This window comes from Cylas formicarius, unplaced genomic scaffold, assembly GCF_029955315.1.
Source record: "Cylas formicarius isolate icCylForm1 unplaced genomic scaffold, icCylForm1.1 PGA_scaffold_10__41_contigs__length_53128322, whole genome shotgun sequence".
NCBI lineage: Eukaryota > Metazoa > Arthropoda > Insecta > Coleoptera > Brentidae > Cylas > Cylas formicarius.
Window position 1 is genome coordinate 1,848,309 of NW_026844214.1, and position 13,305 is coordinate 1,861,613.

Here is a 13,305-nt window from a genome sequence, read left to right on the forward strand (position 1 = left end):
ACATTCGGCGTATATTAACCCTTCCAAATTTCAAATCGCTATCTCAAGCCGTTTAAAAGTTATAATTGTATTGTATTGTATAATAATTGTATTTTTTTTCTCTTTTGTACTTAGACGTGCTGTAAACATACTATGCATTGTAATTCAGTCAAATAAAAATCTATCTATCTATGTTTATAATAAACATTTTAAAGTAATAATGGATTTTTCACTGCATGGACTAATAATCGAGGAATCTCACCGATGAAAAAGTTAGTAAACACGGAATATCGTCTGGAGAACTTTATTACATAGACTGACAAATAAATTAATTTAAAAAAAACAAGTTTCCGAAATCAGCGCGACGTGGCAACGCCGCGAGGCGCATTATCATATTATGAAGTCCACTTGCTTCGGCCGGTCTTAACGAACGCGTAATCCATTATTGAAGGCGCGCGATCGGAAACGGCCCATAGTTTTCGCGTCAATTATTTATTCGGAATCGCGCGTTTTTTCATTTTCAGCCCCGGCCAGAGAGCGAGAGAGAGAGAGAGAGAGCGACAATTCGCGCTATCTAATCGGCGTCGTCGTCGTCGCGGGTCTAGGCCAGCAGAGCGGCGCGTGTTTACACTTCGGGGGTCTCTCCCGCTGCTGCTGCTGCTATCAAGCTCGATCGTCTCAGTCGTCCTCCGTTGTTTGCGGCGAATGAATCGAAAGCGGTGCGTCCGCAGTGTCGAATAACAAACAACGCGCGAAACAGTCGACGCGTGCGCCCTCTACGGCAACATCGAGCGCGCGACGAGAGTGGTGGTGGGGGAGTTTGTGTGTGTGTGTGAACGGCTAGTGCGTCGTTGCCGCCGTTCGGGTTTCCCGCTCGGCTCCCATGCACTGCTGAACTAAACGTAAGATGGCCGCCGATTCGGGAATGGATACGTGCCCGTCGCCTGAAATCGCGGACTCTAGAAAACGACCGTTAGACGGGGACGCGGAAAACGGCGACACGAAACGCTCCCATTTCAGCTCAGGTAAACGCGCGGAATCGCCGCTCCCGCTGCTGCATTTTTGCCGTATTCATTAATTTTTTGCTTGCCCCCCCGTTTTTTCTTCTTTTCGTTCGTTTCGCACCGCCCGAGGGCGGTTCAGCACGCTTTCGCATGGCTCGCCGTGTAAACGGCGCGACGCGGCAACTACGGGCACGGTCGTAGTCGGCCGGGCTCGATCAGCTGGTCGTGTGGTCCGTGGCGGCGGCTGGTATTCGCGAAACATATTGCAGCGGGCCGTGACACACACACACGACGACGTCCCGCATATGTTGGGCGAAATACCCGCGTGTGGGCGCAAGTATCATCCGCTACCCGGTTTTAAATGATACAGGACGGTTCGTTTGTCCTCAGGAATTTGATGAGTACGTTGCCGGCCGCCGGTGAGTCAGTCGGGGGCTTTTTGGTGGAAGCCGCGTGGGTTGTCGTCCGGTTCCGTTTATTTATTTATTTTTTATTTAGCATCGCGTCACCAAAATTCCACCCCGTTTAATTCTCACAGCCGCCTATCCGGCCACGTCACGTCCCGATACGGAGGCGATCACGTAACACGGACCACATAACCTCTACGTCTAGCGAAATTTTGTGCCAGTGCAACATGCGAAAATGGCCTTTTGTTTTTTTTTTGGCCCGCTTCTTATCTAATTAAGTTCGAGCGGCGATGGAAGTTTTTCGCTACGCGCGGATGTGTGACAAGGTCACCCGGTCGGTTTGTTTGTATATTGACTTGCGCTTGCGGTGGCGGCGACGCGAATCGAACGGATTCGCGTGTATACCGGGTTAGCTGGAAACGTGGCACGTGCAATTTTTTAAAATTCTTTATACAAATACTATTTTCTAGTCCCGTGTATAAAATACCTAATTACACACCGATCTAGCGTGCGGGAAGCGTCACTTTACCACGTCAGTTTCGTTTCCCACGCATCCGAGCCACTTCGGACAGTTCCGGGATTTTACCGCTCAGGATTGGGAGCAATCGCATGTTTTCGGAGATTTTACCGCACAGCTTGAATTTGGACGTTTATCAATTCTGACGGCCATGTCAGTGTTGTTGGCAAACTAACGGTCGTAGAAAAAGTATAGTATTCAACATGTTCTGTAAACTTTTTAAGTCACTCGTTTATTAAACACTCGCTTCGCTCGTGAGTCAAATGCCGTTTACCGCACTTATTGCATAATATACTATTTTCTATTCTCGTCCATAAAATGCCTAATTACACAGCGATCTAGTGTGCGGGAAGCACCACTTTACCACGTCAGTTTCATTTCCCACGGATCCGAGCCACTTCGGACATTTGACTCGTGAATTAAATGCCGTTTACCGCACTTGTTGCATAATACATTATTAACCCTTTTTGGGTTATCTTTTAGTTTTTACGCTACTTTTTTGTGAAATTAAAGATACCGTCAATAAAATTATCACGGTTGTTGAGATACAGGGTGAAATTCGAAACTATCGATTTTGGAACCACCCCCATATATCCGTCGCCTTTTGAGTTGCTGAAGAGTTTAAAAAACGGTCTTCTGGGATTTTTTTCGTAGAATCGCCCAGCGGCGTGGTGTAAGTGTATTATTTTTTACATGAATTGGAAATCATTTAAGCTTTTCAAAAATATATATTAGAATAAAGTTATGTTGAAAATTTAGATCAATTTTTTTTTCATATTTTATTTTATTTGTAGCATGATTAATCTATTAAAAACAAGATTTTCGCAAAATCGATGTAATTTTAGTATGCATACACCCTGTATAAAGCGTCTCGCCGAACTTCAAAGTCACGACAAACCCTTGGTAAATATAAAGATTTGTACCAATAATACCGATTTCCAATGATATTTTTACAAATATCTCGCTCTGTATGATGGACGAAACTCTCTCTACACAGGATACTACTACGTTACTGCTTAAACCAAATTACCCCACGTTTTATAGTTTTTCATTTCGGCTAATAATAATAACCCACGAATACGGCAATTTTCAGGAAATTTTTGCCTATAATCGACACACCCTGTACATAATTGAGAAATTTTCGGAAATAGGGGTTGTAGCCCTGGACTCCCACGTTTCCTGGTCCAATGATTTTTCCAATAGAATAAATAGTTTTCGGGAAAATATTTTTTTTCTGAAAGTATGCCTTATGCCGTAATAGTCAGTGACGTCATCGCTTCTAGACTAAACCTCGAGCAGCGTATGTGATTTTTTTGCGAATTTTGATAATCATTGAAAAACCCTGTAATATAATCGAAAAAAATTCTTGAAACAAATTTGTTGGCACTGGATGTTCCCCGTCTGTTGGATATAGGATTTTAGTTTTGGAGGAAATATTTTTTTTTTGAAAATAAAACGAAGCAAAAAAAATTTCAAAAGCTTTTGAAAAATACTTGATACTTGATGGCGACAGTTTCAACAGTTTAATGTAGTTGTGGACTTCTAACTCTTTGCTAAATTTGAAATCGGTAGCTGCAATTTCAAGACACTTGTTACATTTCTTAATATAGCTTGGAATATCTTGAACACCTTGTACAATAGGTGAAACCATTGCAAAGGTTTTAACTGTCCGCATGGACTATATGATCATGTGAAAGAAACTAACTAAGGCACAGCCTTCTAGTTATCGTCAATTACCATTATAAGGGGACCCCAATTTTCACTTTTTTGCGAATACCGGCCACACCCTGTACCTTTTTGGAAAATTACGAAGAATAAAAGAAGCTTTTGATCTCGCAGATGTTCTCGATCACAAAAACGGAATTGATTTATTTTTTAAGCGCAATGTTTAATTTTTTTTAAATACTTCCCGACCCCCCAGTCCCCCCATCTCTTCACTTGCGAAATTTATAGTCGATAGCTTCAAATTACGGACACTTATCGTGTTTCGTAGCGATATCCAAGAAACAGTCGGAAATCGAAGAAAAAAGATGGACGCCGTTGTCTGATTGCTACCATTTTTTGTTGACTTATGTGTCTTGACTGTTTAAAAGGAGGGAAATATCAAACCGCTCGGAAATTATGGCCAATTAATGGGGACAGAGAACGGAGAACAGACCAAAAAAGAAGTGGCGTGGGTATCGCCGGAAAGAGCACGTTGATAATATGTAGTAAATAACGGCGATTATTCAGAAGATTTCGTGGAAAAAATAAATAAAACAGTTTACGATTTACCTATCGCTTAATCGTAATTTCCTTTTTATCGTACCGAAATGTTTATCCAATACGTGCTTAAAACAAACGTTGACAAAGTAACCGCGCGTTAATTAAATGGTTTTTCCGAAAGGTCGTGCAAAACATCAAAACGCCATTATTTTGGAGATTACCATAGAATATCTAAAGGTAAGTTTCCGTTGGAAGCAATTGCGGTATAGACATTTGATCGCGGTCGCCAGCTTTACAAATAAAATTACTTTGGTTAACTATAGTTTATAATATATTGTCCAAAAACGAAAACATTGATTGAAAAAATGTACTAAACCTTTGAAATTGTGGTTGTGCTAAAATAACTAGAGATTTGAACACCCATTACAATATCAAAATAAAGTGTTTGGTAGGTATAAATAACGTTTAGAAGCTTATAGGGTAAATATTAAACAAAATAAATAAGAACTAAAAGTTCATATTTTCACGAAATTATATATATTCACATGACAATTGTTTCGAAAACACCGTGTCTTTATCAAATGTTTATCAAATGTAATATTTACAAACTACCTGCTACTATATATACCGAAAAATTAATAATGTTGTGAGAATTTAAGTTTAGGTATTTAAATCTAATTGATCGTTATACATTTGACTGTCTCATTTTGTTAATCTCCATGGCTTCCAATAAATTTAATTTTCTACTTTTTCTAGCTGTATGTAAAATTGCAAAATTGTCGTTAAAAATGTGTTTTGCTGTGTTTAAGTGTGTAGCATAATTAGAATGTAGACTATTGCTTTTAAACACTTTTTTGTGTTCGTTAATGCGTTTCTTGAAGGATCTACCTGTTTGGCCAATATAAATTTCAGGACATGATCCGCATTTCAACCTGTAGACACCTGATTTTTGAGATTTTGGTCATTTCGTTTTATTGTTTTTCAAAAATTTTCCTATTTTGTTACTTCTGAAAGCTATTTTTAAACCACATTTTGACAAATGTTTTGAAACTTTTTGCACTGGGTTCTCCTATGCATGTAATTGTTTTTAATTGTTCGTGTTCTGTTGTCTGGATTTGTTTTTTATTTAAAATTTTGTCGATAATGGACGGATTGCAGCTGTTGTTCAGAGCAATTTGTTAAATGATATTAAGTTCTTTGTTGTAATTTTCGGTGTGGGTGATTTAAGCTGTTATGTATGCCTGTGGCCGCCAGCTCAAATCACCCTTATACACACAAAATGGCTGCATTTCACTCTTTTATACACAGATTTCTTAATACGCCACTTTCAACAGAAAATTACAACAAAGAACTGAACTCATTAAACAAATTGCACTGAACAACGACTACAATCCGTCCATTATCGACAAAATTATAAATAAAAAACAAATCCAGACAAAAGTAAACTCTATTTATCCGAAACCTAATATAGATTAGATTTAGATACTTCTCCATTATTAAATTTAAATTCTCACAAGATTAATTAAGGTTTTATTGTCATTTTTCGGTATACGCTAAGTTGTGGATGGTACAACTTATTGCGAGTTCAACGCCACCTCCGTAACTTGTTTTGTTCACTTGCAGTGCCATTTTTTGTTAACGCTCTTTTTTTGTTATTTCGTTTTTTTCGATGGCAAGTTTAAAAGAACAACGTGCAGCTGTGAAATTTTGTTTTCTGCTCGGTAAAAGTGCTGCTGAAACTGTTTTAATGTTAAAAACAGCTTAGACGATGCGATGGGAAAAACTCAAGTGTACCAGTGGTTTGTTGGCTTCAAAAATGGCGACGAGTCAATTGATGACCGACCTTGCTCTGGACGTCCATCAACTACTCGAATCGACGAAAATATTGAAAACATTCGAGAGTTTGTGCTCACAGACCGTCGACAGACAATTGAACAATTATCAAAGATTAGTGGGTTGTCTTGGAGCACGGTTCAGCGAATTTTAACCGAAGATTTGGGAATGAAAAGAGTTGCTGTCAAGTTTGTTCCTCGTGTTCTGACTGACATGGAAAAAGAACATCGAGTTGAAACATGTCGTGCTTTGAATCAACAGCTTGAAACGGATCCAGATTTTCTTTCAAAGATCATTACTGGTGACGAGTCATGGTGGTATGGTTACGATCCAGAAACGAAGCAACAGTCCAGCCAATGGGAGACGTCACTGTCTCCCCGTCCAAAAAAATGTCGTCAGGTCAAATCAAAAATCAAAACGATGCTGATTTGCATTTTCGACATCAACGGCGTAGTTAATGTAGGGTTCGTTCCACCAGGTGAGACCATTAATCAAGCTTTTTATCTGGAAATTTTAAGAAGATTGCGCAACAGTATTCGACAAAAAAGACCCGATTTGTGGCGGACAGGAGACCGGTTCTTTCACCAGGATAATGCACCTGCACACACAGCCATTTCTGTTAAGCAGTTTTTGGCTAAAAATGGCATGGTTCCTATGCCCCATGCACCTTACTCGCCTGATCTCGCTCCGTGTGACTTCTTCTTATTTCCACGTATGAAAGGACAGTGATTTGACAACATTGAAGAGGTCAAGAAAAAAACGAGGGATGAGCTGTCGGCTATAGCCAAAGATGAATATAAAAAATGTTCCGAACAGTGGAAGCACCGCTGGGACAATGTATTAGTTGTAATGGAGAGTATTTTCAAGGGGATAAGGTCGTTCTGTGATTTTCAAAACAATTTATCTTCTTCTTCTTCCAATGCGTATCCATTAATGGATGTTTGCGATAACATTTTCCATTGCTTCTCTGTTTCTTGCGATATGTATCAACGTCTGTACATCATGCAGGCCAGTCCACTGTCTGATGTTTCGAAGCCACGACATTTTTTTTTTTTCTTCCGATCCCCCTCCTGCCTTCGATCTTGCCTTCAATCAACAGTTGTAAAAATTGATATTTTTTGTTTCGCATGATATGCCCCAGATATGCCGTTTTCTTCTTCTTAATTGATTCAAAAAGTTCACGTGGTTTGTTAACACGTCTTAGAATTTCATCGTTGGTCAATCTAGCCGTCCAGGGTATCTTGAGAGTTCTGCGGTGTAGCCACATCTCAAAGGCCTCTAATTTGTTTATTGTAGTTGTCTTCAGTGTCCACCCCTCCATGCCGTAAAGGAGCACCGACCAAACGTAGCATTTCACGAATCTCATTCTTAGGTCAAGGTCAAAATCGGAGCAGGTTAGCACTCTTCTGAACCTCAAGAAAGCTTGTCGGGCCTGTTCTATACGGTATTTTATTTCGTTGTCCGATGTCCAGTCTTCGAAAAGCCAGGTACCCAAGTATTTGAATTTGTCCACTCTTTCTATGGGTCTAGCGTTAAATGTTATGGTAGAGTTTTGAAACGTGGATATGATCATGAATTTTGTTTTTTTGGTATTAATATTTAAGCCCATTGATTTGCTCTGTTCTCCTACCTTATTGACCAGTTGTTGTAGGTCGTGTATATTGTCAGCGATTAGGACCGTGTCGTCCGCATAACGAATATTATTAATCCAAACCCCATTAACCTTGATTCCCATTTCCACGTCTTCTAAAGCCTCCTGGAAAATCGCCTCCGAATATAAATTGAACAAGAGTGGAGACAGCACACATCCCTATCGCACTCCTCTCCTAATCTGTATAGTGTTCGACATAGTATTGTCCAGTTTTATTTGTGCCGTTTGATTCCAGTACAAGTTCTCTATGCAACGGATGTCTTTTTGGTCTATATCAAGCCCTTTAAGAAGTTGGACTAACTTGTAGTGTTTTACGCGATCAAAAGCTTTTTCATAATCTATGAAACATAGACAGACATCCTTTCTCTGGTCGTAGCAGTTCTGGACAAGTACTTGTGTTGCGACTATCGCCTCTCTTGTACCTAGCCCCTGCCTGAACCCAAATTGTGAGTCGCTCATGTCTCTCTCACATTTCTTGTATATTCTTTGATGTATGATTTTAAGAAATATTTTTAAGGTATGGCTCATCAGGCTAATAAGCCTGTAATCTTCACATTTTTTTGCATTGGTCTTCTTAGGCAGGGGGATAAAAGTAGAGGACAGCCACTGTTTGGGATAATGACCTGTCTCATAGATAGTGTTAAATATTTTATGTAGTCCTGTGATGCCTCTTTCATCGAGTAGTTTAAGCATCTCTGAAGGAATTTCGTCTGGGCCAGCCGCTTTGTTGTTTTTTGAGTTACGTATAGCTTTTTCAATCTCGTCTTTAGTAATCGATATACCAGTTAGGGTGTTATCAATACTAACTGGGGGTCTTTCATCGTCAAAAAGTTCTTCTATATACTTTTCCCAAACATTGATTTGCTCATTGGTATCGAGGGCTATATGGTTATTATTATCAACTGTTATATTTGGTCTCATTTTTTTATATATGCCAGCAGTCTCCTTCAGCTTTTTGTGCAGATTGAAATCGTCGTGCTGGTTTTGTAGTTGTTCTATCTCAAGGCATTCCTGTTTGAGCCATTCGTTTTTTGCTATTCTAATCTTTTTTATTTATAGTTTATAAAAAATGATTCCGGTTTTTTTTGGGTACCCCCTTGTCTATAGTAGCAAGTAGTTTGTAAATATTACATTTGATAAAGAAACCTTGTTGTCGAAACAATTCTCATGTGAAAATATATAATTTCGTGAAAATCTGAACTTTTAGTTCTTATTTATTTTGTTAAATGGATTTTCATCAAGTAAAAGGCACCTCAGTTCAATTTTTTGGCAAATATTACGAAACTTTCGAAAATTTTAGGTTGACAATTAGTATTCAACATACGTCTTAACTCGGGTGGCAGCAAAACACGTTGTGAATCAGTTGCAATTATATAGGTATTAATAAATTCTATTAAGATATACATAAGTATCAACATTTTAGTTCAGCACTTGTGTTAATATTAGTCCGATTTGGAGTCGTCCCGTCTTGATTTCCCTAAAGTTCTTGATTCTTAAACTTCGATTATTGAGCAATTAGTTTGTCGTTTCGACTCTTTCTAGAGTTTACACTGAAACTTGTCTTAATTAAGTACCTACTTTACGAGGCAAATTACAAAACCAATTTTATTAACGATTACCACCATAAACTTTCTTTTTTAACATTTTCTGAAGAAACAAAAAAGTCGTTTTTTTTGTTTCTACTAGTATAACCGTACATTTTGAGGGTCTCTGTCTAGTACAGAGTGAACTGGTCTACATAAAACTAATGCATGAAACCTGCCTAAATTATAGCCAAAGTTTCAACTCTCTACACTGACCTATCGAACAAAAAATAGGGGAAATAATTTCTTAAAAACCGTTCAGATAGCGAAGTATTATAACTCCCTAATGGGACGTTAGAACCGCTTGTTTTGAGTCGGACAGGAAATTAGGACAACGCGCATTCCAACATGATAACCCATTTTTGACTAATTATTCGTAAATAATTTGTTTCTGTCTTATCTATCGATGAGGTTTCAAGCCAGCGGGCAATGATATGCGACGAATATATAGGGTGTTTCACGGTCGCTGGATTCTTCTGATAATTTAGTTCAGTCTGTTCGAAAAAGTAGCATCAACATTCAAATTTAATTATTTTTTTTCACTTTTTCTGAAAACTTGACATAATTCATCTTTTAGGTGGCCATGAAATATCCGTCTTATGTTAAATAATTTGTTGTTGTTTTTGACAGTTCAATAAAGATTTACTCGGTTCAAAATGAAAAGAAACCAGTATTCTAATGCTGTTTTAATGAATTTGTTTGTTATGTTCTATTTCATTACATTTCTATATAGTGTCATTATTAATATACAAAATATTAAATATAATAATAATAAAGTATCAATCACTTCAAAAAGCCGCACTATCGCTACTGTCGTCACCTAGTTCATTTTTCTTTTACTGTGACTGAAGTGTCGAACCACATTTCTTCTATTGGCCTATTTTGCTCTAGAATTATTATGTACTTAAATTAAAATTGCACACGGAAAAAGGAATCCAATTTTTACATTAGGTATTCGAAGTGTTCACCATTGCAAACACTTAAAAATCTATTGAAGCGTACCGATTTTTGATCTAATGGCGTGGCGACCTTGCCGGCCAATCCCACGGTCTCAAACGTCAAAACCAATGGTCATGAAAAAATCGTTATAATTCTTGTGACACCTTTTTAGTGCAATGAGGTGGTGCCCCATCTAGTTAGTACCAAGGGATCCGAAGTTCCTGAAGGCTAGGATTCTCGAGAAAATCATTTGCCCCCGTTCTTAACATTTGAAGATATTTTGCAACATTGAGTGATGATGATGATGATAAATTTAAAAAAATTCCCTTTTTCATCTCTTAACGAGGAAAATGCATTTAAATCAAATTGATTGAAATACCCTCTTCTAAAAATTTTGCCGATGATACATTTTAATTTCCTCTTAAAATATGTGATAATATACAGGGCGTTTCATTAAAAGAGATACTTTTTTATTATTTTTGTATTTTGTAGGCAAATCGTCAGTTTTGATCAACTGTGTATGATATAGAATCAATTTCGATGTGTCCCATTTCGGTAGTGACTGAGGAGTATGCTCGTTGTTGAAACAAAAAATGACGTTAACAAAATTTTCATGACTTGCTTAGTTTTTAAAATGCAGGGTGAATTTGGAAGTTTTGAGGTACGCCTCGTACATCGGATATTCTATGAAAATGGTGAAAAGGGCGTCTGATGTATATTATTATGTAGAATTCAATCCCTTGGTCAGTTTTTTTTTTCTAAAAACAAAAAATATACTTTATAGCTAAATTTGATTCCGCATGGTATGAGCATCTCAAAGGTGTATAACAGTACGGCGTTATTCGTTAAAATGACCTCACAAAACTATATTTTTTTAATTTTTAATATTGCGGTAGGCCTTGGAAAAATGATTTATTACGTATCTAATTTATCTGTCTTATTCTTTCATGACAATAATAACACAATAACTTTTATAATTTGCATGAAGCAACTTAGTTTAATATTAACATTTTATTTGTAACATTTTACATAGTTTATTACCTACGTATTATTAAAAAAGGTAAACCAAGACGACAAGAAACAATTTTTTTTTAATATTTGCATTTTTTGCACTCGAGATACGAGGGGTGCTCCAAAACTTCAAATTTAAAAAATCACCCTGTATTTTAAAAATTAAGCAAGTGGGACACAGTGTACAAGGTGGCCCGTTTAAGAGAGGCCTATATCTCATCTCGGTTAGTTACAAGAAAAATTAAATACAAAAGTTGTTTCTATTAAAATGACCTTTTTTTTATTCACGGTGGTAAAACAAAGTTACATTTTTTAAAATAGAACACCCTACATTTTTTTGCATTTTTGGATAGTCCTTACACAGACAAATTTAATGATATATACCATTATAGGTCTGTGGATGCACTGTTTCGAACTTATGAGCGAACATCTTCAGAATTCCGGTTATGTTTAAACCATCATTGTTGCTTATTAACTTTAATATCTATTATTTTTTCGAAAATAATGCTTTTCTTTAGGCAATGATCAAATTTAAAATATTTTCATAAAATACGTGGTGTTGCCACGTTTCACGCCATGTATTTTATTGGATTTTCGAATAGCCACCTTAATAGCAACTTCAATTATAGTACGGGTCTCCGACTTACCGTTTCGGCTTAATTGGCCGACAAAATTAAAAACCGGGTATAATATTTAAATTATTGTGATATGAAACTGGGAATTAGCCCCTTAACATTCGTTTTCGAGCATTGTTAAGAAGTCATGTTAAAAACAGAATATAAGCTTTGCACAATGTTGCCAACTTTTTCGAGGAAGTGACGACGTCCCGTTCGCCGTGAAACACCCCGTATAAAATGATCAATTAAAATTACTGCATATGTTGTCGAATACTAGTTTTCAAGTTTTGAATGTTCTTCGCTATTGCACTTTAGCCGGAACGACCTCGACGGAGAGTGAAAAGAAAAAAGTTTTTCCGTTCAGATATAATAGTTTCTGACGGCGATTGACCTACATAAGGCGAATTGTCCGAAAAATGGTAAATGAGCGCAGTAGGATGTAATTAAGTCGCTTAGCTTTGCAGGTTGGTCAAACTGGACACTTTAGAAAACTCTTAACCCGTTTTGAATGTGACGTACTAAGGTTTCACGATTTTTACGAATTACGAAACATTAGATTCCAAACAGCCTAGTAGATCCGTATTTTTGGATCTCTTCAAGGCATTTGATACCGTTTCTCTCTCTAGACTTATGGATAAAATATAATTACAATTCAATAAAAAGCTATCTCGCCAACAAAACTGAGTACGTTGTTGCAGAAGGGTCTGCCAGCGGTGCGAAGATGGTTATCTGCGGCATACCGCAGGGCACTGTACTTGGGCCGCTGTCATTCCCTATTATCATTTAAGGCTGGGCCCGTAAAAGATCTGGGAATAATTAATTGCCGTCATCTCGAATGAGACATACCGGATGTTAAAAATATCAGGGGTACTTTCATCTTCTTCTTCTCATGCCTTATCCGTTTCGGATGTTGGCGATCATCATCGTAATCCGAAGTTTATTGGCAGCACATCTGGACGTGGAGGTGGCGCTATAACATTTGCGAAGTTTTACCAGCCAGGAGATTTTCCTTCTACCCGGGCCTATTTTTTTCGTTCTACTTTGCCCTGCATGATGTTTTGTATTAAGCGATATTCAAGTTTACGTTTTTTAATTGTGAGTAAGAGATGTGGCTGGCATCTCATTCTGTCCAGGACTTCATAATTTGTTGTGTGATCAGTCCAAGGTATCTATCTTCAGGACCTCACTAGTTCTTGTAGTTTCTCTCCAGACAACTATCAAAACAGCGTCGTCGACGTAACGGACGTTGCTCATAATTTCTCAATTTATCTTTATTCCCCTTCGAATTCTATCCAACGCTCTCCTAAATATATCTTCAGAGTGGAGGTTGAATAGCAGAGGCGACAGTACACAATCCTATCTTACTCCCCGACGAATTTCTACAGGTTCGGAGTATTTTTTTTGCTCTATAGGCACGACTGCCTTCTGTCCCCAGTACAAGTTGCTGATAATTCGCATGTCCTTGGTGTGAATTCCTATTCGCTTCAGAGATTCCATCATTCTAATGCGTTAAAAACCTATCGAATGCCTTAGTGTAGTCCACAAAACATGCGCATACG

At 37.8% G+C, this 13,305-nt stretch overlaps 1 protein-coding gene across 6 annotated transcripts in view; it reads left to right on the forward strand.

Moving 5' to 3' along the window:
• LOC132708287 (RNA-binding protein Pasilla) overlaps positions 1–13,305 on the forward strand; it is a 114,308-nt gene that overhangs the window by 2,523 nt on the left and 98,480 nt on the right. The window contains exon 2 of one of the 6 annotated variants that reach the window (XM_060680513.1): positions 504–1,004. The exons of 1 other annotated variant lie outside the window; for it this stretch is intronic. In XM_060680513.1, the coding sequence (XP_060536496.1) occupies positions 887–1,004 (118 nt within the window). In that variant the 5' untranslated portion in view covers positions 504–886. Of the gene's footprint in view, positions 1–303; positions 1,005–1,060; positions 1,403–13,305 lie in introns of those variants that run through there. 4 more of the 6 variants (XM_060680516.1, XM_060680515.1, XM_060680514.1 and 1 more) reach the window with 4 other exon arrangements.